The 26,605-nt window shown below is 39.4% G+C and overlaps 1 protein-coding gene across 3 annotated transcripts in view; it reads right to left on the bottom strand.

Annotated features, from left to right (window-relative positions):
* Nucleotides 1-26,605, bottom strand: part of epha3 (eph receptor A3) — a 96,597-nt gene that overhangs the window by 55,441 nt on the left and 14,551 nt on the right. For all 3 annotated transcript variants that reach the window (XM_085434329.1, XM_085434330.1, XM_085434331.1), the window contains exon 3: nt 23,779-24,439. In XM_085434329.1, coding sequence (XP_085290455.1) covers nt 23,779-24,439 — 661 coding nt within the window. The remainder of the gene's footprint in view (nt 1-23,778; nt 24,440-26,605) is intronic.

Raw genomic sequence — 26,605 nt, 5'->3', positions numbered from 1 at the left:
CTATTGTGCTTCTGTTAACACTAGCGATAACCAGTCATGTACACATGTCGTCATCTTGTTGATTTAGCTGGCCAGGCTATAGTACCCTAAACCCATTTATGGCAGTAGTAACAAATGGCAACTGCATTACTATTTGCAAGCTTGTTTATGAGAAACTGATCTGTAGTTGACAGATTCCCATCTCTTGCTTTATTTTCTAGTTTATCTTTCCAGAAAGTTTTTTTTTTATTATCGCTATTGAAACAAAACTTCATAATAACAGTACTGAGCATAAGCAATCCATTATTCGAGATGATGAAACTCACAACATCCTCTCTTTAAGTGCATGTCAAGCATTCTGTGTCGCTGTTATTCTCTGAAGAAATACTTCAAAGCCAAACATATTTATCATTTGAAATCATTTACTGTAAGAGCGAATACGAGAAACGGAAACTGTTTTTAATGAACGATATTTTTTTTGTATGTTTTATGCGTATTGGGGGTTCTTAACAGGAAAGAAAAATATTTTTTAAGATGCAGACAGATAAAGAGTATAACAAAGAATGGATAATGGGAAAACTGAAAAACATACTCAAGTTGTAGTGCAGTTTTCAATAAAATGAGGAAATGTGCTCATATTTGCATGTCTGCTTGGGTGTGTGTGTGTGTGTATGCGTGTGTGTGTTTGTGTGTGTGTTTGTGTGTGTGTGTGTGTGTGTGTGTGTGTGTGTGTGTGTGTGTGTGTGTGCGTGTGTGTGTGTGTATAGGGGGAAAAAAAATCCTTGCTTGTCCCCCCCTGTTTTTAGAGTTAAGCTCCAACAGGGCAGTTTTATTGACCAGTGCTGCAGAGGACATGCTCTCTTCTTTAAAAGAAAATAGGTCAGCTGCACTGCTGCTGGACACACACACACACACACACACACACACACACACACACACACACAATGAAAGTGCAATGACAGTGACCCACTTCACCGAATGAACTCAGTCGGCAATACTTTAACAACTAGTAGTAATTGATGTGATGATTGCCTGCCCACAAGACTACAATATTGAAATACTACAATAATGATGCATATTACACTATCACACTGTGTACTGGAAGTGATTACAAAAAGGCATTCTGTTTAAATGTAATTCAAATATTTTCTCCTTGTTTAAAATTAATGATGATACAAATTTTATTTTAAAGGCTTCCCCAACATTACATCTATATCTATATTTATTTGATGTCTTATGCGTTCTCACTCCAGTTTAAAGTCCCCTCAGTACTGTAATTCAGATTAATAGGCATCCATGTGATTGCTGACACTGAGCCTCAGTCGGGGACATGTTACTCTGCCTGCTGAGGTGCGTGTGTGGGGAATTAGAGTAAAGAACACTTTATTGCCAGAACACCTGAGAACAGCTGAAGGAAACATACAGACAGATGCATACTAACACGCACATAAACACACATCGCATATGACTATGCTGACAGGCACCTCAGGCACAAGCCTCAGAATGTAGCTGCTGCCATATGCTAAAGAGCCCCCGGGCTCCTTTCACTTCAGACAATATGACACTCTGGTTTTCATATAGCCCACAGTGTTACTCTCAATGGGATCTATGTAACCAGTACTGACGAGGGGTTGTTGGGAAACAATTTAAATAGAAGAGAGAAATATTTATTGGAAACTGGTAAATCCTGGGGGTTGCTTTCTCAGTTTTGATATGCTTTATTGCCGAGTTAACACATATAAGTTTAAAATCTGATCAGCACTTAGTGTCGATTCACTCTTTCTTGTTTTAATAATGTGTCAATTATGCAGTCTTTCATTCTGAAAACAAATAGCCACAACACTGGCGTTCTGTAATCTGACACCCCAACATCTGGTTTTCATTTGTTACTAAGGGAAACAACATAAACTACTGTAAAAACAGGGATATAATTCAAGCAATTGTATCCACTTTGAGTTTCCACTGTGTAAAGCTAAAAATGTTTTTTCACTTGGGCTTCAGTGAGAGCCTTCTTAGATCATGCTTCCTAAGAGTGTGTTTTGCCATGTCTTGGACTTTGGAAGGAAAATAAACATCCATGTGTGTTGAAATTTAAATTGAGTAGAAAACTGTTGTTTTCAAGAGTTTAGAAATGGTAAAAAAAAAAAAAGGTCCTTCATCTAAAGCTAGGATGCACCTGATTTTAAAGACTTAATTACCCTAGTGCATTGCAATGTTATCTCAAAAATCACATTAAATCAGATATGTTGCACGTACCTCATTAGTTCTCACCTTGAAAGTGAACAACAGAACAAATTTCTGACAAAGACAGGAAGGTCAGAATGTATTTGTACAGTGCAGGCGTGAGGGGGCCAATAAGATTCCCCCATATGTAGCAGGGAATATAACAGGCAATTTAATCAAGGTTTCATATAAACATAATAATAATGAAATTCTCAGCTTTATACCAACATTGAAGCCCATTCTACTTACAGTGTTGACCATTCAGATTAGTGTTGTTTTATGCTTTATTCCATTATATACAATGTGCAAAATCAAGCTTTTTTAATGCTGTCCATTACAGCCAGTAACTGTATTATACTGCTGTAATGGAAAAACACATCTCCTCAAGGAAATAATGTACAAATGCTGTTACATATTTTGGATTACTTTTAGAGGAGCTTGAATAAATTGTTGCCATATAATTAGTGAACAGTGTTTCAACATCTTTGAAACTGGACAGTGGCCACTTACAGGTCCCCTTGTAAAAGATTAATTAGCTAGTAAAAAATGGGGAATATACAGAAGAATGCCTCAGTTCATGATCCACTCAGAGCTGGTGTGTAAGAATTTGTGAAAATAGCACAATGGGGTCTAATCAGGCTGTAGAGACCAGAGCATTTAGAGGTTTTGGTAGTGCTTAACCACTTTGTTAGTATGTGTCCATCATATGCTTGCATCTGTGTGTAAATGTGTGTCTCTGTGTGTGTATAGAGCAGGATTCCTGGGGCAGGTGGCTCAGCAGTGGTTGGGGTAGAACAGCACTAAATCACTCCTCAAATGACACACCTCACCACGGGTGTCCCACCATGTGTTGCTGCTAAGAAAGAGGAGAGAGAGAGAGACGGCGGGAGGGAGGCAGAGAGAAAAACTCATGGGCAATGGTTACTGGGTCACACAGAGAGAAAGACAGAGAGACAGAATGAGGAGAAACCTCTCTAAAACCTTCCTATGAAACAGAAACTTTTGATTGAGATGTGTGTATGTTATGCTTTGCCTATTCCTATCAGTGTTATGAGGTTACGCGTGCGTGTGTGGGCTTGTGTGAGTGACAGACCAGCGCAGGTGAACCACAGACAGGGCCAGACATCCTGGCACGATCAAAATACACATCAGGACTCTCGTCTTACCCTCTTCTTCCCAGCTCTTCTCTCTGCCCCTACTCTCAGTCTCCCATCACCCTCGGCTGGCGCAGCGTACAGACATGTAAGGTGAGTTAATGTCAGCGAGTAATGCTTATTTTTATACATTTGTAATTATTTTCACATGTGATTACACACCATCCTATGTGTTACTGTGTGTGACATTTAATACCTATGAGCGCATGTGTATTCAGATGAGCGCACACCCGCTTTAATCAAATTAAAGGCACATGCCCAAACATACAAAGACAGGCACAAAATCCTGCTGAGTGTGTAAACAAGATGTTGTGTGGAAAGTGGGTTTGGGATAATGAGTCAGCACTGACTCATAGATAGAATTCACATGAGTCCATTTAAAACAAACTCCTTGAACACGCACACAGATAAACCGCACACCACCACAGTTGCTGTGGGAATGAATAAAAGCCCTGTGAAACAATGCACTGGAAACAAATTAAGATAAATTGAAATAATGGCAAAACCTTAATTATTAAACATGCAAAGACTGTTTAGGATGAGGAACAATATATGCAGTTTATAAATATGAAAGAAGAGCTACACTAGCATATTTTAACTGATATCATTGTCATATAGCTGCAATACCTGGTAGGTTCATGGGGAATGTGGACTTAATTACCAAGGCGGAGCCATAGATTACTGAAAAAACTGTAAGCTGTATCATAGAGCATTATTATATTAAATGTAATTAATGTGTGCTTTATATGGTTATAAAAGTATCCATGACTAAAGAGTTATCCTAAACAATGCTAATAAATCAAAAATCTGAAATGCTTTTCACCTTCATTTATTCAGAACTGACACAATCATGCCTTCCCAAACTTTTGTTTCGGTGACTTTCTGTGCCCTTGGGATGCAGAGAAGATGATGTTTGGTGATAGTGAGGCTGAGATACTTGGAGAAGTGCAGGTTCAGCAAAAGTGTGGCGCCCTGCAGAGCTAATGTTAGTGGGAGATTGTGAAGCTCCAGCACATTGCAGTGGGACACAAATGTTAAATGACAATTACAAAATATGCTCTGCTCTGGATCCTACATTCTTACAGGCACTCATACAAACCTTGCACACTAACTGATAAACTCAATCATGTATATTGTGTCGCCAGTTAGTCACGCTGATGGAACTGGCAACTGAGACAAGAAATACAACATTTCCAGACACCACTTATGTCATTTTTGCATCCCTACAAATACAATCTAGTGACACAAACATATTGTACATGAATGCATATACACAATCAACAATGAACTTCACACTGTGTAAAACGTCCCTCACTCTATCTCAAAAAGCTCAAGACTTATAGTACGTCATGATAGTCTAAAAACCGTTTCAGAAGCTTTACCTGCCATGGGAACAGTTACATGTTGCAGACACAAAGAAATCCAGTTTTAAGGTCTTATCCCAAGTGCCTTATGTGAAATTAATGAATACAATGACAATCTGCCAAGGACAGCATCAACTTAGTTAAGCTCCTCTTTTCCCACAGTCTATACTGTTTGTGGAACATTTAATTGACGGCATTACTAATTCTCTTGTATTTTCCATAGGAACCAGAAACCACAACAGTAAATCAATTAATTAATCCTTCCTCCTGAAAATTTCCCTTCTTAAAGATATTAGTTAGCATTACTTAAAGTTGTTATTATGAGGAATGGCAGGAGCCAGAAAGGTTCTCACTGGCATCATTCATCAAGGGAGAAAGAGGACATTCATCATAGGGTTGCTAAAGAGTCTTGTAAAGAATGTGCTTCCATGGGCCATTTAAGCTGAAACCACAATTTGAATCCTTTTGTGTATTATTTTAGCATTAAGCAACATTATTAAGGAACCATGTATATTGTTTCTTTCTACTTGAGAAATGGTCTGCAATTAGGGTAATGGCGAATATTTAGGAAAACACATAGCTGGATGGACATTGTCTGTTTCCCCCGTTTCACACACACAGAGACAATCATGCATACATACGCTGGTGTCCCCCCTTAATACTGGGGCTAGTGACAGGCTGAAAGGCGAGAGTGATGGATGGGAAGGGCTTAATCACCTTTAATCAGCTCTGTCCTTGAATAATGATGAACAGCCATCTTTGCACACACACAATGCCGGAAAAAAGGGAGAATCTTTGAGAAAAGATGTGTGATGCATACTCGTTGAATTTATAAGTAGTGGCAGATGTTGTTCTTCTTGCTCTGCTTTCACTCCACACATCCACTTTGTCAATGCAGCAGATGCTGTGAATTCTTCTGCTTTGCTCAGGCAACGTCATGAAATTATCTTTTGTATGTAAAGGGATCAAATAGCATTTAACTCAGAAAATAGCAGGCGGTTTGGATTTCCTTTGTTATGTGCCTGCCACTTTATTACATATATTTCATGTTAAGCTGAGACAGAGATGAAATCAAGAGACAAATCGAGAGCGAAGTGTAGTTTAAGGCAATTGATTTTCTTCTTTGCCACTAACTTTTCCCCTCAATTTTTAGTTTATGAATTATACTTCACGCCTCATATGAGGAAATCTAAAATATGCACTTGTGATAAGCAATTCAAATTTTGCCAGAAACTTATGAAAGTCATACTTGTGGTGAAAAAAAAATGAATAAAAAATAATTCAAGCTAACTAAAAGCTATATTAACCCCATCCTTGACCCCATTCTCCCATTGAGCTCCCATCAACCATCGTGGACTTGGTGTGGCTGACAGGCAGCTGAAGGGCAGTGCTGTCAGGGAGGCCAAAGGGGGAAACGTGGGGGGCCTAGTGGGGCAGCTGAGCCCCAGTACAATGCCATTACAGTGGGGATGAGAACTGCATGAATGACCTGAGGAAATCATGGGGCCAGCAGGAATGTTATCCTGCTGGGCGAGCACATGGTATTTCACTCTACAGCAGGGTGATAACCCCACTCTTCCCAATAACAGCTACTCACGGTAGTCCATCATTAAAAAGAAACTTGGTGAACGATTGTCATCTCAGGCAGATGCAGAATGCATAGAAACGTGAAAACAACTTCAGGATCTTTACACGTTATCTCCTGAACTCATCACACTCTTTATTTCTTTTTAGATAACTGATTAGTTGCACCGACAAGAGATTTTCCGAGTTATGATGATATTCTCAGATCTTCTTTCAAACCTTCAGAGTACTCTACTGCTTAAGCAAACATAAAATCATCCTTCCAGTGTATCTGACAACAGTACATGTGAGCGGCCTCCTGTTATGGTTACCTTGAGTTCTATGTATTCTCATGTAAGCCCATTTTTTTAAGCTTTAAAAGACCCAGCAAGCATGTTACAACCCCTCACAGACTAATCTTTAGTGCATTTTACACTTCATTGTTAGTCACTACAGGTTACCCAGGTTCACTGGCTGACAGAAAGTCTTGCAGTTTAAAGTCACTGGACCTCAAATGGTAGGGAGAACATTCCCAGGACTACAGGGTATGGGTAAGGAATAACTGCACAGTTGTCAGCCAGGCTAACTATGACCTTATTTTTGTCCCCACAAATCTAATTCTGATCTTACTGTGTTTTTAACAGTGAGTTATAATACAAATTTAATTCAGCTGTCAATCAGCTTTCCACTGACAGATTACAAATAAAAATAAGCAACAGTCATGTTCATGTAATCAAAAACCCACATGTATTTTAAACACTGTCTTACTCGCACACTAATGTCGTTTATTTTGATCACACAATTCCAGATTGGCATCATCAAGAAGCACAGTACCAGACTTTTGTCTATCTGTTGTTGTTGACAGTTCTCTTGGAACAATGCTTTATTTTTTCAGCTGGATAACAGAGATAAGGCTGCTGTAGATGTTCTACATCTCACTGCTGAAGTTTATTCAACTTGAGGCATGAAGAAACAATAGAGGCCTATTGGGTAGATATGGTTATGGGTGCTGCAAATATACAAAGTGAGGCATCAGCTTCTAAAGACAAATTATAGCATGTTAAACTTACACCATACTTGTGACAGAGGTGAAGTAAGTGCACCCAGTACAAACTTGTATATGTAAGGGTAAACATACAAAAATTACCACAATAACACAATTTAAATATGTGCTTTTTACAAACAGTAAAAAATAGCTTCTCAATTACTTTGTTTCACGGACATGCTAAAGATGATTGAGCTTTCCTGCCATCATGAGCTATTTGGGGTAGAGGGTTTTGACCAAAGACATTTGAGTGGAGTGTCATGGATCAAACCACTAATGTCAGGAAAACCTGCTCTACCACCTGAGGCATGGCTGCTCATATTAAAATTGATATGAAGTTTACAGTTCAACAGTTTGTGAAAGTTTAAGAATGTGCTCTAATTGTCCTACAATGCTACCTTCAATATTAATGAATTCTAACCTCAAATTATTGCATTGTAGCCTGTGTTTGGTTTTTTAAAAATCTGTCTGCATAGCCAGAGTAAATTCCCATTTATTTATTTATTTTAGTTTTTGTATGAAATATTGACTTAAGTACTTTTAATTTTTCAAATGAATACTGGGTATTTGTAACCATTGTCCAATGTTAACCAGATGTTAAGGGTCAAGTGCAATTAACTGAAAATTATGTGGTATGCTCCATCTAATTTGACAGGCTTCCTCATCTTTCCCATGCTTTGGAAGTATCTTTTTTTGCCAGTAAAACCCTTACTCTCTTTCCTTATTGTTTTTATAGGCCCATAAATAGTCCGGGCTAAATTAATGAGGCCACAGAGACAGTGATGGAGGAGTGAGGGGATAAAGGAATGGAGAGATGAAAGGAATGATAGATGGCATCATTATAACACAGCACATCTCACTTAACAGAACTGTTGGCTTTGGAAGTTTCGTGTTTTAGCATGTGCCAATTGTAGTCTCGCCATGCTTGAATGTACAAACACACCCACCCACACACACACACACACAGAAAAAGTGCTTCAAAGCATCATATCCACTCGCACACACAACTCCAAACAGATATACATAAACATATACACAGACATACACACACACAGTGTACACCAAAGCATACACATACAAATGCACGTAGAAGCTTCCACTCTCAAGTGGCCCTAAACATACACAGATGACAGAAAAGGCTTTGCCAGCACAAGCCGCTTGCACACACTCACCATCATAATTAGCTCAACTGCAGTTATGAGAAATGACGATAGAGCCTATTCTTTCCCCACCTGGGGACAATTTACTGAGTATCTCAGTTAAGCTGAGCACATTCGTAATTAAAGCTGAACCTCAGCCAGTATGCTAGTTGATAGCAAGACTCGGGAAGAGCACAGCTAGGATGAGCTATTCTTCACACTTAAAGGAAACTTAAAACTGATACTTGGAATATCAATTACTGTAAAACTAGAATAGGTTTGCAAGAGAGGAATGCAGAATAATTGTTTATCATGTCACACCCAAATGACACTTTCATGATCACAGATATTACAGAGTACAGAAAGGTAAGATTATTTCTTATCATTATAAATTTTATGACTATTTCTAGCTTTTGAGACAGTAATGAAACACAAAAACTCAAATACCTTTTTTTTTTTTTTTTTTACCAAATTATGAATATCAATGAAGTAAAAAAAATATTGAACCTACATTAAAAAAACTCCTCATGTGCAGGGGTCTAGTGGGAGATTGACAGATCAAAGATGTTTGTTTCGTAATTAAAAGGTGTGTGCACCCACAGTTGATGTATGGCATTGCAATTAACACCCTATTTTGCAGATAATGGGATGTGGCGCAATCTATCAAAGATCAAGCAGTCATGTCTCTCTCTCTCCCTGAGACACTTTTAGTCTCTCAGCTCCTAAATTTCTGCATTCGTGTTGAGTGTCACTCAGCACAACATTAGCATGGTAAGTACATGCAGATGGCAGCCACAGCCAGTAACCTTTCAGGAGCCATTTACATGTAAATCGATGGATTAATTGGCTAAAGCTCATTAGATTTGAGGTCTCATCAATACAATACACCTAAATTACCTCTGGCACTGAGCTGTCATCCTCAGCCCACCCCCACTGACACACACACATGCATAGCAACGAGTGAGGCTCTTTGACCAGGAAATTGCAATTCACCAAGAATGAAAATAAATAGTCTGAAAAGTGGAAATTTCTTTAATATCTTCTTCTTATTATTATCATTATTGTTCTATTGTCTGAATGCTGCTATCATTCTATTAATTCATATTTATCACATGCTCACTGGAGAGCTTTTCTGCCATATTGTATTGACATCTGATAATACTAAATCCACACACACATACACAAGAAAAATATTGCAGCGTCACACTGCATAATTAATTTCTAACTCAATTTAGGGAATCAGCTGTCCTGTTTACGTGTTTATGAAATTAATGTATCAGATGGACAGGACAAAACAAAACAGATTTTTGTGCAACACAAGTATCAGCACAGTGCACATCACTGTAGGCATTTGCATCAACAGCAGTACAAAGCCACTAGAAACAGGCAGGAGTGAGTGCAGGGGTGTTGCATTAATCAGTGAGATTTCTCTAACATTCCTGGAGGCTTTGCTCTTTGGCATCACCTCCAGGTGCTGAAATTGAACACTTAATAGCAAAAGACTAGCAGAGCGGAAGAATGGAAAAATTGGTTGGTTGTATTGCGAGGCATGGGGCGCTCTACCTTCACCTTGACAAATGTCTGGTGCCATCCATTTGAACAGACAGAGGCGGAAGGAAATGAATTGGTGGAGGTTGGAAATCTGTGGATGATGAGTACAGTAATCTTGTTGGACATTGCTGTCTGCCATTTTACTTTGCTCATCTTCACACTGCACCCCCAACCTTCCATGCATATTTGTGCGTGTGTGTGTGTGTGTGTGTAGTGAGTGTGTGTAATTGTAAGAAAGGTCATCTCTGCAATATCCCTCAACCTTTAAAGGTTGGATTCTTTGTCCTGGTATAAGTGGCACTTCACTCAAGCCTCTAGAAGAGGAGAGGCTGAGAGAAAGGCACACAGAGACACCTCTGTTTTGAGGGAAGTGGCGTTTAACATTTTTGGCAGTGCAAACACTTCCTGGCACACAAATCTGGGATTAATAAAAGACAGCATTATGGGGCTATGCTGAAAAAAAAAAGAAAGGGCTGCACGAATGATTTTGAAATAGGTGTTGCATCATGCATCTTATCATGATATTATTGTGATGGCTCAATAAGTCTGCAAGAACTTGCAACACAAAAACATTAATATTGACCAAGTTCTTGGAACAGACGTTTCCTTTAAATGTCAGGGTGATGAATTGTGGCGTCGAAACTCCCATAGTCTAACTTTTGCTCGTACAGCATGAATGGCTTAAAAGTTTGCTTGACAAATCAGAGTTAAAGCTTAGGAAGGAATACATAAAGACTAAGACTCGCACACTCAGTAGTGCTTTGTTTAGATGCCGAAAATTGGAAGATGGAGAAAAAGTGGCTTTTTGAAAACTTTTTTTCCCCATCTATATAACTTTATGTTGTCTGTGAAGAGCATAAAGGAGAATAAAAAGATGAAAAACATGCACACAGCTGCAGTCCTTTAAGGTTGTCCAGTGTGGTCTAGCATTGCAGACTCTATGCTTGGCTGCACTGGGAATCCTCGGTTGTGTTTGGCATTCGAAGTGCAAGCAGAAGGCCTGATCACTGAGGCCTGACTGCCTTTAATCAGCACCAAAAACTGTGCATGCACTCACATGCATACACAGCAGCAGCATATTTCTCACACACAAATGACCCATTCCTCTCTCACAGATGAACACTTTCCCACACACACAGATGCATGCACATTTACACCGCCGGGCATGTCGTTCCATTTGACACCATTTTTAAGTTAACCGCCACTGATGAAGGTAAAATGTCACCACTCTTCTTCGTGCGAAAGGATGGGGATGGCTAGAGTATGCATTAAATGAGTGCAGAGACCTTTTACTTTATCTCTATCAACTGTTGGAGGAGGAAGAATCAAGGATGCGTGGCGTCTGAGTCTATGGATCATTTCAGGAAGACAGCACTGTCTGGGACATCAGAAACTTCTGCAGGGGCACCAAAACAGATATATATTATCCTCTGCTTACTTTATTTTGTGTTTCTTCACATAAAGAAGAAGGCAATGCAAGGAGGAATGAGTAAGTAGAGTACACTTATTTGTCTGTGCCATTCGCTGATTTTTCATTTTTTTCAGCAAAATGGCCTGTCAAAAAAACTAAACAAAAACCAAAAATAAAGAGATAAAATAAACCTTTTCAGGTAAATATCAGATCTACCTTGAAGTACCACTCATTTCGGCCTATTTTGTCATGGTCTGGGTGAGTGCGGGATTTTCCAGCATGCCAGTGAATCCATCACTGGGCAGGGGTTTGCCACACCTCCTCGTTTGTTGCACCTGTGTGCAATCAGCTGGCAGGCTCTTAAGACCAGCGTTCTCAAACTTTCGTTGCTGGAACGTCAGCTAACTCTCGTCAGTGAAAGTCACAGACATGTAAATCCTGTTTTAGTGTGTCTTCTGGAGCTAAACTTGTCTTCTCGGCCTCTGCAGCTTCAGGAAAATTTGGATCTCGCCGTCATAAACCTGCTCAACTCTCAGTCGCTGGTTTGTTTTCTTTTCTCGGCGTAGTCACCTGCCTGCCTCCCTGCCCAAGACCTCGTCGTGAGTGACGTGAACTGTTTTAGCCTCACCTGGACTTTCTTCCCCCCAAGCCTCACCTCCACCTAGAAAAGTAAGACTAATGCATTTTAGCCCTCACTCCCCAGACTGCTGCTTGGGCTCGCTCTGACTTCACTCTCCTTTGTTTCAGTGACTCAGTGAGTGTTGCCCTGTAATCTTCCACCTAAGTGTGCCTGCTCCGGAAAATACCCAGTATCGAGCCCAGGCTGTTTTTCCCCAGTTCATTAAGAGCGACCTTTTCTTTTGGACTCTGCTGCTGTACTCGCGGTGTGATTCTTGTTTACATGTTTGATTATCATTGAGATTGCTCTAGCCAAGAATAGTGCTTCATAGTTTTGCTTGCGTCACAGCATCTCATAGAGTACTTTTGTGTAATATTTAGTGATTTTGAAGTTCTTGCCAGTCACAGTGTCTGTTACAGGTTCTTAGTCCCCTGGTGTGAAGCTTTACGTTAGTATTGTAATTGAGCAAACTCAGAGGTTTAGTGTTTTCCCTCTCGCCCTTAGTTCATGTTTAGTACTTCTGTTTGCGTGTTCCATTTTCATGTGCCAAAATAAATCTTCACAAATCTTTTTTTATTTTTTATTTTTTCCACTATACCTCCAAGTCTCCATATGCTATCTGCATTTGAGTCCACTTTCCAGCGTTCGACCTCCCGGTTGTGACATACCTGATATTATTACCAGGTTTGCCACCTTCATTGAGCTCTTGCACCAACTAAAGGAGCCTAAAGTTCAACTTCAACTGCTGTCTCCACAGTGCTTGTCGTCATAATTCTATAATTTTCCAGGAGCAAACTTAAGTTTGCGGGTCAAAACAAAAACACATGTAAGTCATTTTTTCTCTTAACCACAGAGGCACAATATATATACATATAAAACCACAGACATATTCCCAACATGTTTTTCATGCACACTTGTAAACAAAATCAAAGTACACCTAAATTCAGGGCAGCAGGCACTGGTTCAGTCCATTTCCTGTACAGCTTCAACATGGAAACCGATCCAATCATGGCCTCTTTAACTAAAAGCACAGCTCAATATACAGAAAAGTAAGGCACTTCTTTATCAAAGCCTTAATCCTACTCTCAAAGGCAACATATTCTGTTATTACATACAACTAACTGCGCCTTAGGCATAGAAATACAGAAATTGGATCTGGAAACTCAAAAACAAAATCTTTTTAAAGGCTAGAAGTGCTGTATTGAAACAAACAACTTCTGCTGGGGTTTATTTAAAACATAAAGCGGGAAAGTCATTTATGGCATCTATTTAAAAAAAAATGTAATAAAAGAATGAATAGACACAAAAAAATTAAATAATACTCCACCAGTAAAAACAGACTCAGATTTGGTGTGTGTGTGTGTCGACATGTGTCAGTGGTTGCTGTCATAGTAAGCACCTTCTCTCTAATGATCGCTGTAACATTAAAAGGCTTACTGTACGTCACGTACTAATTCTCACTCTTATACACATAAGCACATATAGATCCCAGAGGAACTGTGAAGCCCCACATCTTTCAGAAGTGATTAAGATGGAAGACGCAAACAATATTAGCACCAAGGTCACGGTAGTAAGGTCAATGACTCACAAGCAAACACACGTAGAAGGAAACAAGCGCATTCAAATATACAAAAGAGGGTAAAGAAGGAATAAAAACCCCACTCTTAGATATACAGGGACCAGAGACCATAGACATTCGAGGACTAAATGTGAAAAAAATAAATAATATATAATTTTAAAAAACTGTGAGCACGTCCCACTAAACTTTTCTCAACTTTGAGGTGACTGATTTAAGTATCCAGCGCAGCTATTGGTGACTGACTAATGGCAGAGTAGTAAATAAATTAGAGGGTTACCTAGGCAACTGGACCCTGGGATGAATAGTCCTTGCTCACTCTGTCATCTTTTCCTCCTTCCTCTATGTAGGCACTCTCCTCCCTCATCTCAATCTCATTCCATCCTCCTTACTTAAAGCCTCATGTCCTGAACTACAATCAATACTTTAGCATACAAAAAACCCATACATAAACAGCATTGTTGCATTTAGCTAAGTTATTGTTAGCAGATGAGATGTGAAACTCTCCTGCAGAGGAAAGTAAATCGTCTCCGGACAGCTGACCATTAGCAACTATAGCAACAACAACAACACCAGTTTATAAGCTAAAATTATACCAGGACCATAATTTGGACTCAAGTATCCTAAAAAAAGAGCATACTTTCCCTGCACTGAACAGTTTAATTTCATAGAAACCAGCTGCTGAGAGGATTAGCTTTACTTCAAATAACACTTCAGTAACACCACCTAACAGAGGCTAACAATTCCTAACACCACTGGCAGTCATTAGCTAACACTAACAAAAAAAAAGCACCTAAGGCAGTAAAGTATCACCTCAGTATCACTGTCACTAAACAGAATTGATGCTCCATTGACTCATTGCCTTTCCTTGGACTCCTTTCACAAAGATTTTCAGCTTCTTGAAGAGTTAATAGACATGCCACACTGACAGGCTATTCTTATTACAGACGAATGCCATCAAGGCATTTGAGGTGACTCAGGAGGAAAAACTGAAAAATACTGCGAAAATATGTAATTGACATACGAGAATTGATATTATTCACATAGAATAAAAAACAGTCTGTATAACAATGTTTTCATACATAGACAATCATAGAAACTACGCAACAGAAAAACAATGAATTGTATGAATTTAGAAGAGCTGCCCTCAGGTGCTATGGGATATACGGGGTTAAATCAAAACTGGGCTAAATAAAACAATTAAACTTGATTTGACTTTGTGTAACAAGGAATTGGGTTAGGTGGACATTGTGCCGTCCTTGTTGCCCTTGCAGATCATTTGTGGTTGCTTTTGCAGACTGTAGGCTGCTGTGTCAAATTAGCCGTCAATTGCATTATAGTATGCTAATTAAGTCTTACCTCTGATGTTTACCTGCTTTACCATATATAGCATATAGAGATTCCCTGTTTGTATATTGCGCAGTACAAATAATTGACTTAAACTGGCTATAGCCAAGTCTAAAATACTGTTATCTTACACAACAACCTTCCACAACAAAGTCAGTCTGACAAGGTTTTAGATAATACTGATTATGATGTATTGATATGTGTCACATAACTTAGCATTAGAGCAGCATATGAATGCAGAAAAGAAAAAAATATCAGATATCATAAAACATCTGAATGTCTAGGAGGCTTCTGTAGCAACAGAGGTATCTGACAAATAAGTACATCAGTTCTAATGTGCCACCACATCAACGGTAACTGTCTCTACATTAACTGACTCAGGCCTCACTGCAGAATTACCACCAGACTTCCATGCTGTGCCCTAACCTTCAGAAGTTTTCATTTTTCCTTTTTTTCTTTTTGCTTGGCTGACATTAAAGAATGTAGCGTTTGTTAAAACGGAAAGGTTGTTATGCTGACATCTGTGATGCAGCAGCACAGCAAGATCAGACAGCTGCTCGAAGACAGACATTTATGTGGTGACGCTAGGGTTTTTCAACTGAAATGACACTGAGAGGGCTCTCTCCACTGAACGCATCTCATCTATACAATAAGATGATGCTTCTGACAACTACTCAGTGTCACTATACATGCCTGCAGTGCGGGCTTAGATAAGTGAGACACTTGACAGTCGCAGCCTAGAAGTGTCTGAGATTGCAGCTTCAGCACCAAGGACAGCAGAGATCACACAAAATAGATTTACATTATTAGGCCTCTTTTATTCATAACTTTAATTAAGAATGTGATATAAGTGTAGGCTGAATATCAATTTCTAGTATAAGTAGGCATATTATTGGTAGTAGTAGCATTCTAATGAATGTTTCATTACAGTATTTTCTGACATTATATGGTCCTCTAATATGTCTTTTGTGCAGTCAGTCAGCTCCATTACCAACTGAAAGTGGTAATGGAGCTTGGTTATGGTTGCACAGATATACAAAAAAAAGTCATTGCAGAAAGTGGAGAAATAATTTAAAATACAAAAGAGCTTCTGATTATGCTGCATCCAGTTTCCCAAGAAAGAATCACACACACACACACACACACACACACACAAATATATATATATATCTATATATATATATATATATATATAGATATATATAGATAGATAGATAAGGCTTGCTTACTAATGGTGTTTCTAGAATTCCTTTTGTAATAATATTGTGTTTTCCTTTGATTCGTCTTTTTTAAATAAAAAGTGAACATACAACTGAGTAGAATATGTTAAGGTGATAGGTTAAATTACAATAAGTTAAGCAGTTCCAAAGAAAAGCTAAATATGCACTGACTTTTGTAAATGTCACACATAGTCATTTCATCTTGTGACACACCTGCCTGTTTTAAACTATCGTGGATAATCACTGCATGGGTTAATATGCAGAAATGTTTTAAAATAGCACAAGTGGAAAACAATTTGAGGAGCAAAGCAGAAAGAATGACGCAGATGTCAAATTAATGCCGGTGACATCATAAATCATAAAACCGACATTCAGCACCAGTTAACAGCGGGGGTCTACATCCCAATGACAGCTGCTTTCTTTCTTCCTTGCCTTCACCTCCCCATCTCCTCCTCCAGCTCTTTCCAACTACTTGCTTCTCATCTATCAGAAATGATGGAGTGACTGCCGTATTGTACTGCACCGTTTCCCTCCTGTGTTACATTACATGTATACTAAACATTTACTCTGGTGTCCATCCTTCAGTCCTTGACTTTCCACTGAAACAATGACACATATGCTCACATGCATTCTTGGAGTGGTCAAATACTGATGCCAAACCTGTTGCAGTTGCGGATTTGGTGACAATATTATGATGGGGGGTTTTTTTTGGTAATGGTAAGGAAGATCCTAATTATGAATCAACACATAACTGTTGTTTAGGCCCCCTCGGCTTCTTATTTAAATGTTTTGTCTATGCTTAAGTAGCCTAAAACTTTTTTTTTTCACCAAAGCTTATTTTCCTAAACTTAACCACATACTTGTACAAGCACTGAAAGCAAATGAAGATGAAATTTATTGTCAAACAAAGCAAAGTACAAACACAAAACTTCCAAACTTTCACAAAGTGATCAACTTTGGCTGATGTATCACGGCACTGAAGCCAAACAGACACTTTGCGCATATGTCTGTGATAGAGCTGCTTTTGGCAAAATGGGAGTACTAGATGCCCTGAGATTAAAATGTATTGCTAAATCCACAGTTATCATCCATCAGTATTAAGCTACACCCATGGGCTGCATCTGTGGATATGGCCGTAACACCAAAATCAAAGCTATGCATGTCCATCTATACATATGCTGTTCTTTTTTTTTTGTGTATTTGTTTTCTGTCTGGACACACATACTGCCTGTACACTCTATCTCTGTGAACAGATCAGGCACAAACACCCACATGCATCACACACATACACAAAGACTGGTCGCTGTGAAGAGGTTCGGTCAACTGGCAGGGGCCTCTCCAACAAATAAACACCCCATCTATCTATCCCTCTTGTTTCTGCTACAGGCACGGTTTTGTGTGTGCATTTGTGTATATTTGTCTGTGACTGTGTGTTAACTTGAATTCCTGAGCCTGTGGTTACCAAAAGCTTTGAAGTCCCAACAGCACCAGTGCTCTGGGTTGACAGGCTTACCCGCTACCCCCAGCCTGCACTGGAAGGCTCATAAAGAGAAAAGTAAACAGGCAATAATACCAAGAATGAGCAAACCTTTCCTGCTTCCTTGGCTACCGCTTCCTGAATGCCAGCCACATATGCACACACACACACCTACACACACAAACGATGCATCAATATACTATAAGACTACACAAAGAGATAAGGAAGTACACAGTGATTTAAAGATGAACTGAGACTTTGATGCTATATTTCAGGCTGCAAATGAATCAGTGGATGAATGTGGTCTCTCTCTCTTTGTCTCATATACACCGTATACGCCCTATAGTAAATAAGCATATTCAAGATCATTGCTGAGGTTTTTCATCCACTTACACTACAGCTCAATAAAATCTGTAATTATGTCTGTTTTTGTGACACTTCTTGTCCTTTTTACCTGCTTGAACACACAAACAAACACATAATTCACACATACAGTATAGTCTCCTAGCTGCTGTGAAATGAGAGTTAGTATAAGGGTGGCAGGGCGATTGATATGAATCCCCCCCGATATTTTTTTAACCTATTTTTAACAAAGACTGTGTAAAATTAATTTTGATCTACATCAGGGTGGGGTGTAAATTTTGTGTAACTACATATAATGTAGAGTTAGCATCATGATCTTGAACCTTTCTCTCCGAAGCACTCAATCCACCCCTTGTCTTTTTTCTCTAGCCTCTTTTCTTCTTTTCAGCTCCAAAGCGGCTACATGCCAGGCAGCACACAGCCAAAACGCTGCAGCAGAAAAAGCATCCCCACTAAGCTAAACTGACAAGGGATGAGGAGACCGATGCAATGGAACACCAGTGTTAGAACAGAGCCGTGTACTGTATAATGCTCAATTCACCCATCCAAACACACACACGCAAACACACACAGTGACACATGGGACAGATTTAACTGATGTGATTGCCTGGATTCGATTTTTAAATGTGTGTGTGGCAATAGTCTAAAAAAGACCTCCATTCTCAACCACAAAGAGCAAAGGTGCCCTTCATTAAAGAACCAAATACCGAATAGTACAGGCTATTGCTATACTGAGCTAGGCTGCTTTCTTCATCATGAATGTGGGAAGGACGGTATATGAAGTGCAGGAGGATTCTGCTGGAAAACTGAATAATGTCCCACCACACCACTCAGTGAACTGGACACATAAGTGCTACAACAGACAGATGTGTAAAAATGTACCTGAATGCAGAAAAGAAGGCATGACAAATTTTAGTTTTGTCGTGGGTTAGAAATAATAAATGCAGTTTAGAAGGCAGTGCTACGTATATGTGCATTTCAATTGGTTTGTGGGTTTGTGTAAATTTGCGGGTACAAGTGACATGTTTTGTGAGAGCTGGGCAGTTATATAATGGCCAACACAAACAAACAGAGTCCTTCCAAAGCACCAGAGGAGAGCCAGCAGCTCCATGAATTCACAGCACTCAACTTCAACAGTCTGACAGAAAAGTATACAACAAAGACACTACAGCAACAGCATGGAAAAAACACACACACACGAAAAATATTAAGCATAACTGTAGGAGCTCTGCAGGGATATTAAGAGTATTTTTCTCACGTGTGTGTGCATAAAATACATGGGCCATTGACAATGTAATATTTTTTTTTTTATAAATCCAGGGTTTTTATATGAAACATGTAGTTGCATTAAAGGATTGCTGATCACTAGGGGGCAGGGAGAGTCCAAAACAAAAATAGATGGACATTTGTCACAAAAAGAACAACAGTGAATCCATGCTGGCATTTAGCTCTTACAACCAGCTTCATGCAAATTGGATTGGCCATATATTTTCCTGTTATGGTGATAATATATGGGCCATCCAAATTGCATGATAGCGAGTCAGTAGATTGGGAATAAACAACAAATAAGTGTTTCAGGGAAGAAGTTATTTTCTTGTCTTTCTATACATAATCGTCTTATAAGATGCTAAAGTCGGTGTTGAATATCTTCAGGCTAAGCTTGAGTATTTCTTTGACCAAGCTGTTGCAGGTTTGCGTGACAGTGTCAGTGAAAGATGTATAATGTGAGTCCAGAATGTCTGCTTGAAAGCCATGCAGTTCAGTGCACGAGGGCAGCAGCTAAATCACTTAAGTGAAAGAGTGGAGAGTGAAATAAAACATTTGACATGAGATGGACGATGGGCTTTGATCCGGCAGCCAAGTCGATCGGGCGCTGGGATGAATGGAGAGGAAGGAAACAGAAAGGGAAAATGAACTTTTATTTGGTGTTGGTCCAGTCGCCAGTGGCAAATGATTTTAAAAAGAGAAGTTAAAACCACTTTTAAAACAGCTCGCCTTCCTCCTCTTATCGTGAAAGCATACGGTAAGCAATGCTGGCGAGTAACAACTGAGGCTTATGTGTGATACTTTGTCTGTGTAATTGTAATAAGCTTTACGTTACTGGAAGGTTTCAGGATTGTGTGTCTTGATAAATCCAGCAAGAATGTAAACTTAGGTCTCTCGTCAACGTATGAGCGAACAGCTGCTTGCATTTGCAACGTGCATGCGCAAACACACAGTCGCACACGCGTACACAAACTGACATGCGTTTGCTGTTTTAGGATCAAATTAGGGTTGCAGGAATTTCACACTGATGGTAGATAGGAGTTGGTTCACCTGCTCCAGTCTGTTCTGACAGATGAAAGAGTGCCTTAGCGAGATTAAATCTGGCCTCACATTCTCTGTGTGGAAAGGCTGAAGGCTGCTCACAAAACATACAGTAATCCAGGCGATCAGCGACACGTCCATTCGCATTGTACTGTATTATAATCTTCATCTTATCTTTTCACAGAGTTTCATCGCAACAAAAATTGGATAAAAGTCGCGGCTCTGACATGGATTCAAACCACACACACACACACATATATATACATATATATATATATATATATATATATATATATATATATATATATATATATATATATATATATATATATATAGACATAGCGGAATATTGTAAAGTTTATATTGACACAGTCTGACTCAGATGCACAAAAGAGCATGCACATGCTCGTATAACTGCCGTGTCCCTTTGCCTAAGCCAGACAGAATTCACATGGTCCTTTGAAGGCGCCACTGAAACAACATCCTTGCTTTGACAAACATTGCTGACTATGGACACAAACACGCACATACACACATACACAGTCCAGAAAGATAATGATGGTTTAATGCTAGAGTCGACTTTATTAAAGCCCTTAAACACACTTTGGAGTCTGTGTAAACAAAAGCAACTGCTTGCGAACTCTTTCTCTTCCCCCTTCACTCGATCAAAAACAGACAGACAGACTCACAAAGTAGAGAAGGAGGAGAGGAGGTGCTGCAACAAGGCATCTTATCAAAGAAAACAAAGCATAAAATATTCAGTAAAGGTGCTTAATCTTCACTGTCAACAATACTTAGTCCAAGCATTTTTGTCTTTAAATCCACCTTGTTATTCCTGCCAGAAAAAATAAATGTTTCATCAGTTCAATGTTTGTCTGTGTTTTTAAGCATCTTAATAACATATTTGTTTATTTTTGTCAAATACCAACAGAAATTTCTCAGGACACCGGGGTGCCTCGGAAGAGTTTACCAACAGAAGAGTTTTCTTTGTCTATAATTAATATCACTGAAGTATCTCTCTACAATATACAGTGCTATTTATTCTCCACTTCTCCATTTTCTTTTTCCCAGAAAATGTTGTGGCTTGTTGTTCGTAGCACTGTAAATATGTCTTTTTTTTCTTTTTGCTATCAGTTTGGGATGACCTAACCCCATTCAGCCATCTATCTGTTAACACAGAAGGCCTGGAGAGCAAGCTGCATGATGGGGCCCCCAACGGCTGCATGCAGGGATTGTGGGGGCCTGTTGGTGCAGCTGTCCCACTCCATGGTAACATAAGACCTTATTAGAGTCCATTAGACCACTCTGAAACTAATAAGAGATTGTCAAATACATCTAAACATTCACACAATTCACAGAGGCAGGAAGTAAGAGGAGGGGGGGGAGCAGGGGGGGACAGGGGTGAGCCATTTGTCTGTACAATGTCCCATTCTTGAAATGACATGTCGTACTCTTTCAAATATAGGGACAAAAAGCAGAAAAATAAGAAAGATATAAATGAAAAATTACACTTTTTCTGTGTAATTTGGAAAAACAAAACCAAAATAAATGCAATCCAAAAATGAAAATCACAGGTGACACTTGGGAGAAATTCTAATTACTCTGAAGATGTTAATCACCGGGGACAAAGGGGTTCAGCAGTAGATACCTTTGGCTTTTAATGAGTAAATTCAGAAAAATATACTGACAAGTGTGGAAAAAGTTTTCCCTCCTATCTGTACAGTTAGACAGGTTGGCCTGGAGTTCACAGCAACAGGAAAAAAAAAAAACACTTCCCCCTGGCCCTGACAGCAGGAGCTTGACCTGGGAGACCATCTTTGATCTTTAATTAACACTGGGCATGGCTCTGGAAAAGAGAGAACTGATGAACAAGGGACCATTTGGGACCCACTATAATAACCTAGAATGCTAAAGATGGATTTCCTTTTCAGAAACTTCAACACCGTTTTAATTTTAAAGTCATTCTGGGACAGCCGCAGTGCAGGGGTGGCTGCTTTCAGATGGATGCTGTGTCTGGCTTCTTAAGCAGAGAAGATCTCACAGTAAAGTAAAGAGGAGCAGATATAGAGCATCATGGAAGCCTTCAGCTAACTTTGGTCTTGTTTGCCACTATTTTATATTTTGTATAATCAAACAAAAATGTATAAATGTAATATAATGTAATCATATCTATAGTGGCATTTACATTTATATGAACTGAACACATCTGCATTGTATTGTTCACACCAGGGACCACTTTCTACTTCTTCTTTTTTTTATGCATGGAAACACTGATGAAGTACTGTAACTGTAATTGATGAAAGCTGTTATAGCAGCCACAGAAGCAAAACAGAGGAAATTTAATTTTGTGTAAAGTGGTGTAATGATGTCCTATCTGTGTACATGTCTACAAGATTTAAAACCCAGATCCAAATATATATGTTTGGGAAGTTTATGATGCATTACACCATGGATATTGAAGACTTTGAAATTTTCATTTTTTTATGCTAATCCCTTTTTTTTTTTTATCTCAAAATGGATAACTTTACTTCTTTTGACAAAGTTGTTAAGGCAAAATGATGTGAGGAGGAACAACAACAATCAGAGGCATTTTACATGTTTTCTACTATACTTTAAACTCTCATGTAGAGATGTGTTGCAGAGCAAGGTGTCACCCCACTGGCCAAGCACAACTCTTTAACTCTAGCAGCCAAAGTATCACTGCAATCATTCTGACAAGCTCACTTTAAAAACCATCCAGCAGCAACAAAAAATAGTCCCCTGCATAACATGTGTGACGATAGTACAGAAGACCAGTCCTGTTGGTCAGGACATGAAAGGCAATTTTAGGCATGCAGATTTGCATACTTTTGAAAGCACATCAAATGACTACTCATTGCTACCTTCACCAACACCCACAACAATCACCGCAGCTATCCCATCATTCACCATCCACTCCAGCCCACTCCTTTCTTCTGTGTTATCAGTCCCATCTTTCTGCTCTGCTTAAAATCTTCCCATAGCTAATGATGTGTCACAGAGAAAATTACTATTGAACCTCTATATGCTGCACCCTGGACCTGGACAACACTCTACTCACATGTATGGGAATATGCACGTATAACTACCGACCAATCACCTAGCACCTTGGGAATTTGGGGTTAGTTTGAAGAGCTCACATAAACAATGCATACACACACAAACATATACACACATGCACACAGAGAGTGTATTTGACATTAAACCTTCTGGACTGACAGATATGAAGCGTGAGAGTCCTGATATCACACTGTTTACTTTTACAGCTTTAAAAAAATCTGCTTGTTTAGGCCAAAGGTTCAAATAAGGGAAATGTGTAGAAGAGAAGTGACACGTGCATTTATACATGCAGAATCAATGCATGGCAAGGCATGTGTGAGAGCACTGTTGAGAAATAGTTGCAAAAAAAATATGTTTCTTACTTTGGCAGGTGCTGCTTCTCTCCTCATATCCTGGGTTACACAGACACTTCCCAATAGGCACAAGCCACTCCCCTTCTGTGCTACAGTACATTCGAGGAGGCTCTTCCTCTTTGGAGTGATTGACGCATGAGCCTTTGACTTCCACCAGTGACTGGGAGTCCATGGGCACAGTATCAGGGAAAGAGGCAAGATTCCTCACAGTGTGTGGGCACTTCTTGAAGTAAACCCTCACTGACACTAAAGCTACACAGGCGCCCACGTCCTGGAATGCGAGGTAGAAACCCTTCTTGGTCATGGGACCCACCTCGCGTACCTCAGTATTGAGCTTGAGAATGCGATCTCCAAGGTCAGTTTGAGTAAAACTCTCATCAGCAGCAATGGTATCAATCTTGGAGAACTGATGCTCTTGGAAGTGGCTGCCCTGGTCATCATCTGCCTCTAGGTAGAGGAGGTTGAATGTCTCCTTGCAGGTGCCCAGTACCAACGGGATTGAGTTGCAGTCCCTCAGAGTGAACTTCAGCTCTACATAGATCTTCTGAGCAGATTGGCGAGGGATCCAGTTGGTCCGAAGCCAGTTGTTCTGGCTGTAGTCCATCACATTGCAGACCTGAAAGGTCCTGATGGGAGTGTAGTGCTCATCCACCCCACTGATCTCCTCCCACTGGAAAAAATAGAGACAAGGAAAGGTCGAAGGGAGAAACAGAGGAAGACAAGGAAGAATAATAGACAAGAGAGACCAAATACAGAAAAAAGGGGAGAAGGTAGATTTAAAGATTGAGAGCGATAGATAACAAGGAATGGATGCAACAGAAGGAAAAGTAGAAGAAGCATAGATACAGGAAAGACAGATTTTTTTATGAGTAATGAAAAGGATCAAGTGAAAATATATTAGATTTAAAAAAGGAAAGCAAGGGGATTGGGAAGTTTGGGGTCAAAAGAGAAGCAAAGGGAGTAAAGGGAATGGGGTGAGTTAAAGATAGAACAAATGAGGAAAGTGAGAATTTGCAGTCAAAGAAGGAGGAATAAGAGGAAAGGAGGGGAAGATAGCAGAGAAAAAATAAAGTTATCTCCACCCTGTAAGCATTTAGGGATGAATTATTTAGATCCAGAAACATTCTTGCTGAATACTAAGCATCTAATAAACACTTAAGGGTGAAAAATCACACTACCAGATCTCTTGTAAATTGTTGAAATTAATTAAAAGCAAACTTGCTGGCTTAGCCAAATTTTCTACATTAGAAGGCTCTGAAAATATCGCCAAGAAAAAAAGCTAGAAAACGTGATCTTCAATTTTTTTTAAATTTGTGTGAGGCAGCTTAATTAATTTTAAATATTAACAAAATCTCATAGTGTTTCTTTTTTCCACCCTTATACTAAAATGTTTTTCTCTAAAAGTGAGGACTTTCAAGCTGCAGTCTTGGTTATTTACATCACACTACTACTTCTACTAAAGGAAACGTGCTGAATCCACTATGAAACAAAAGGAGCTACGACGTATAGACAGATGAGAGTGTATACCAGGAACGTTTGTGTCTATCTTACATTTTCCCTCCACTGGGAGAAAGCAAAGAGAGAGGAGAGGAGAAAAAGAAAGTGGGGTCATTCCTTTTGAATTCAACACAGCGGGTAGACTCATTGATCATGTGCTTTGGCTTTGCTGTCCCGGCAAATCAACGCTGAATCGGAGTGATGATGAATGGACAAACACCTGAAATAGCGGGCTCATAGTGGCTGAAATGGCAGGCATTAGAACAAATGGGCGTAAATGCGTAAATGGATGCTTTTGTGTATATTTTCTCATGGTGAAATCCAGAATGCATGTGTGTCTAAATGAGCAGCACTTTCTTCAGAGACGGAGAGATATACAGAGAAAGAATTTCGTGGTAACTGGAACCTAAATTATTGCTCCTTTCACCCACAAGCATTAATGGTAACATAAACCCACACACGCACTCACATAAAGCTCATGTGAAGTGTTTAAAGTCTCATAGCAGGCAAACACAGCAGGTGCCTTCAGCTGAACTCAGAAATTAATGACGAGCTAAGAAGGAGTTGGTTCTCTGTTACATGTTTTTGTCTGCCTGTGTGTGGGGGTGTGCGGGTGTAAAGCATATGTATGAATGTCTGATGTTCAAGAGGCTCTCAGGCTGAGGGATAGCCACTCACTTTTCATCTCACGGCAAAGTTAATGAAACACCCCTGAGAGAGCGAGAGAATGAGGAGGACAGGGGAGAGAAAACAAGAGGAAATAAAGGAAAGCGCTAAAAAAAAAAGGAAAAAGAAGAAAGCAAGAGATAAAGTGAAATGAAAACTGAGGGCCGATACTTCTTTGGTGTTTAGTCTCCCCCATCACCCTCTTTGGTATCACGTCATTCATCAGCCAGTAGTCCTAGCTCTTTGGAGGTCTAACAATAACAGGGAAATGTCTGCAGGAGTGAGTGGGACTAAATATAGAGAGGTAAAGCTAAACTTAACATTTCACCTTGTTTTACTCAAAGGTGTAAGAGCACGACTTTAAACAGAAGCATAAAAATGATGTGATGACATGCAAAAAGCTATGTTGAAAGACTTTGACATAACAAAAAGGAAAGTGAAGGCAAGGACTCCCACTTTGATTAATGATTTTGCTGACATTAAATTTTACAAGATAATAGACTTCCGTGAACATGAGAATAATAATATATCCTATTATGCTTGTCCTTTATATAGATGTGTGCTTTTTGTCATGGTTAAAGCAATGTGTTTCTGCCAGGAGAGTTCAACCAGTAATTTAACTTTTTTTTGTGGTGACCTGCTTAAAAGAGAAGTGACAGATGTTTGCGTTCTG

Source organism: Copadichromis virginalis, linkage group LG16 (assembly GCF_057382275.1).
Source record: "Copadichromis virginalis isolate Kocher_CV1m ecotype Utaka linkage group LG16, C_Virginalis_male_GT1.1, whole genome shotgun sequence".
Lineage (NCBI taxonomy): Eukaryota > Metazoa > Chordata > Actinopteri > Cichliformes > Cichlidae > Copadichromis > Copadichromis virginalis.
Note: the sequence above shows the minus strand (reverse complement) of the source record. Positions and strands in the feature narration are given on the sequence as shown.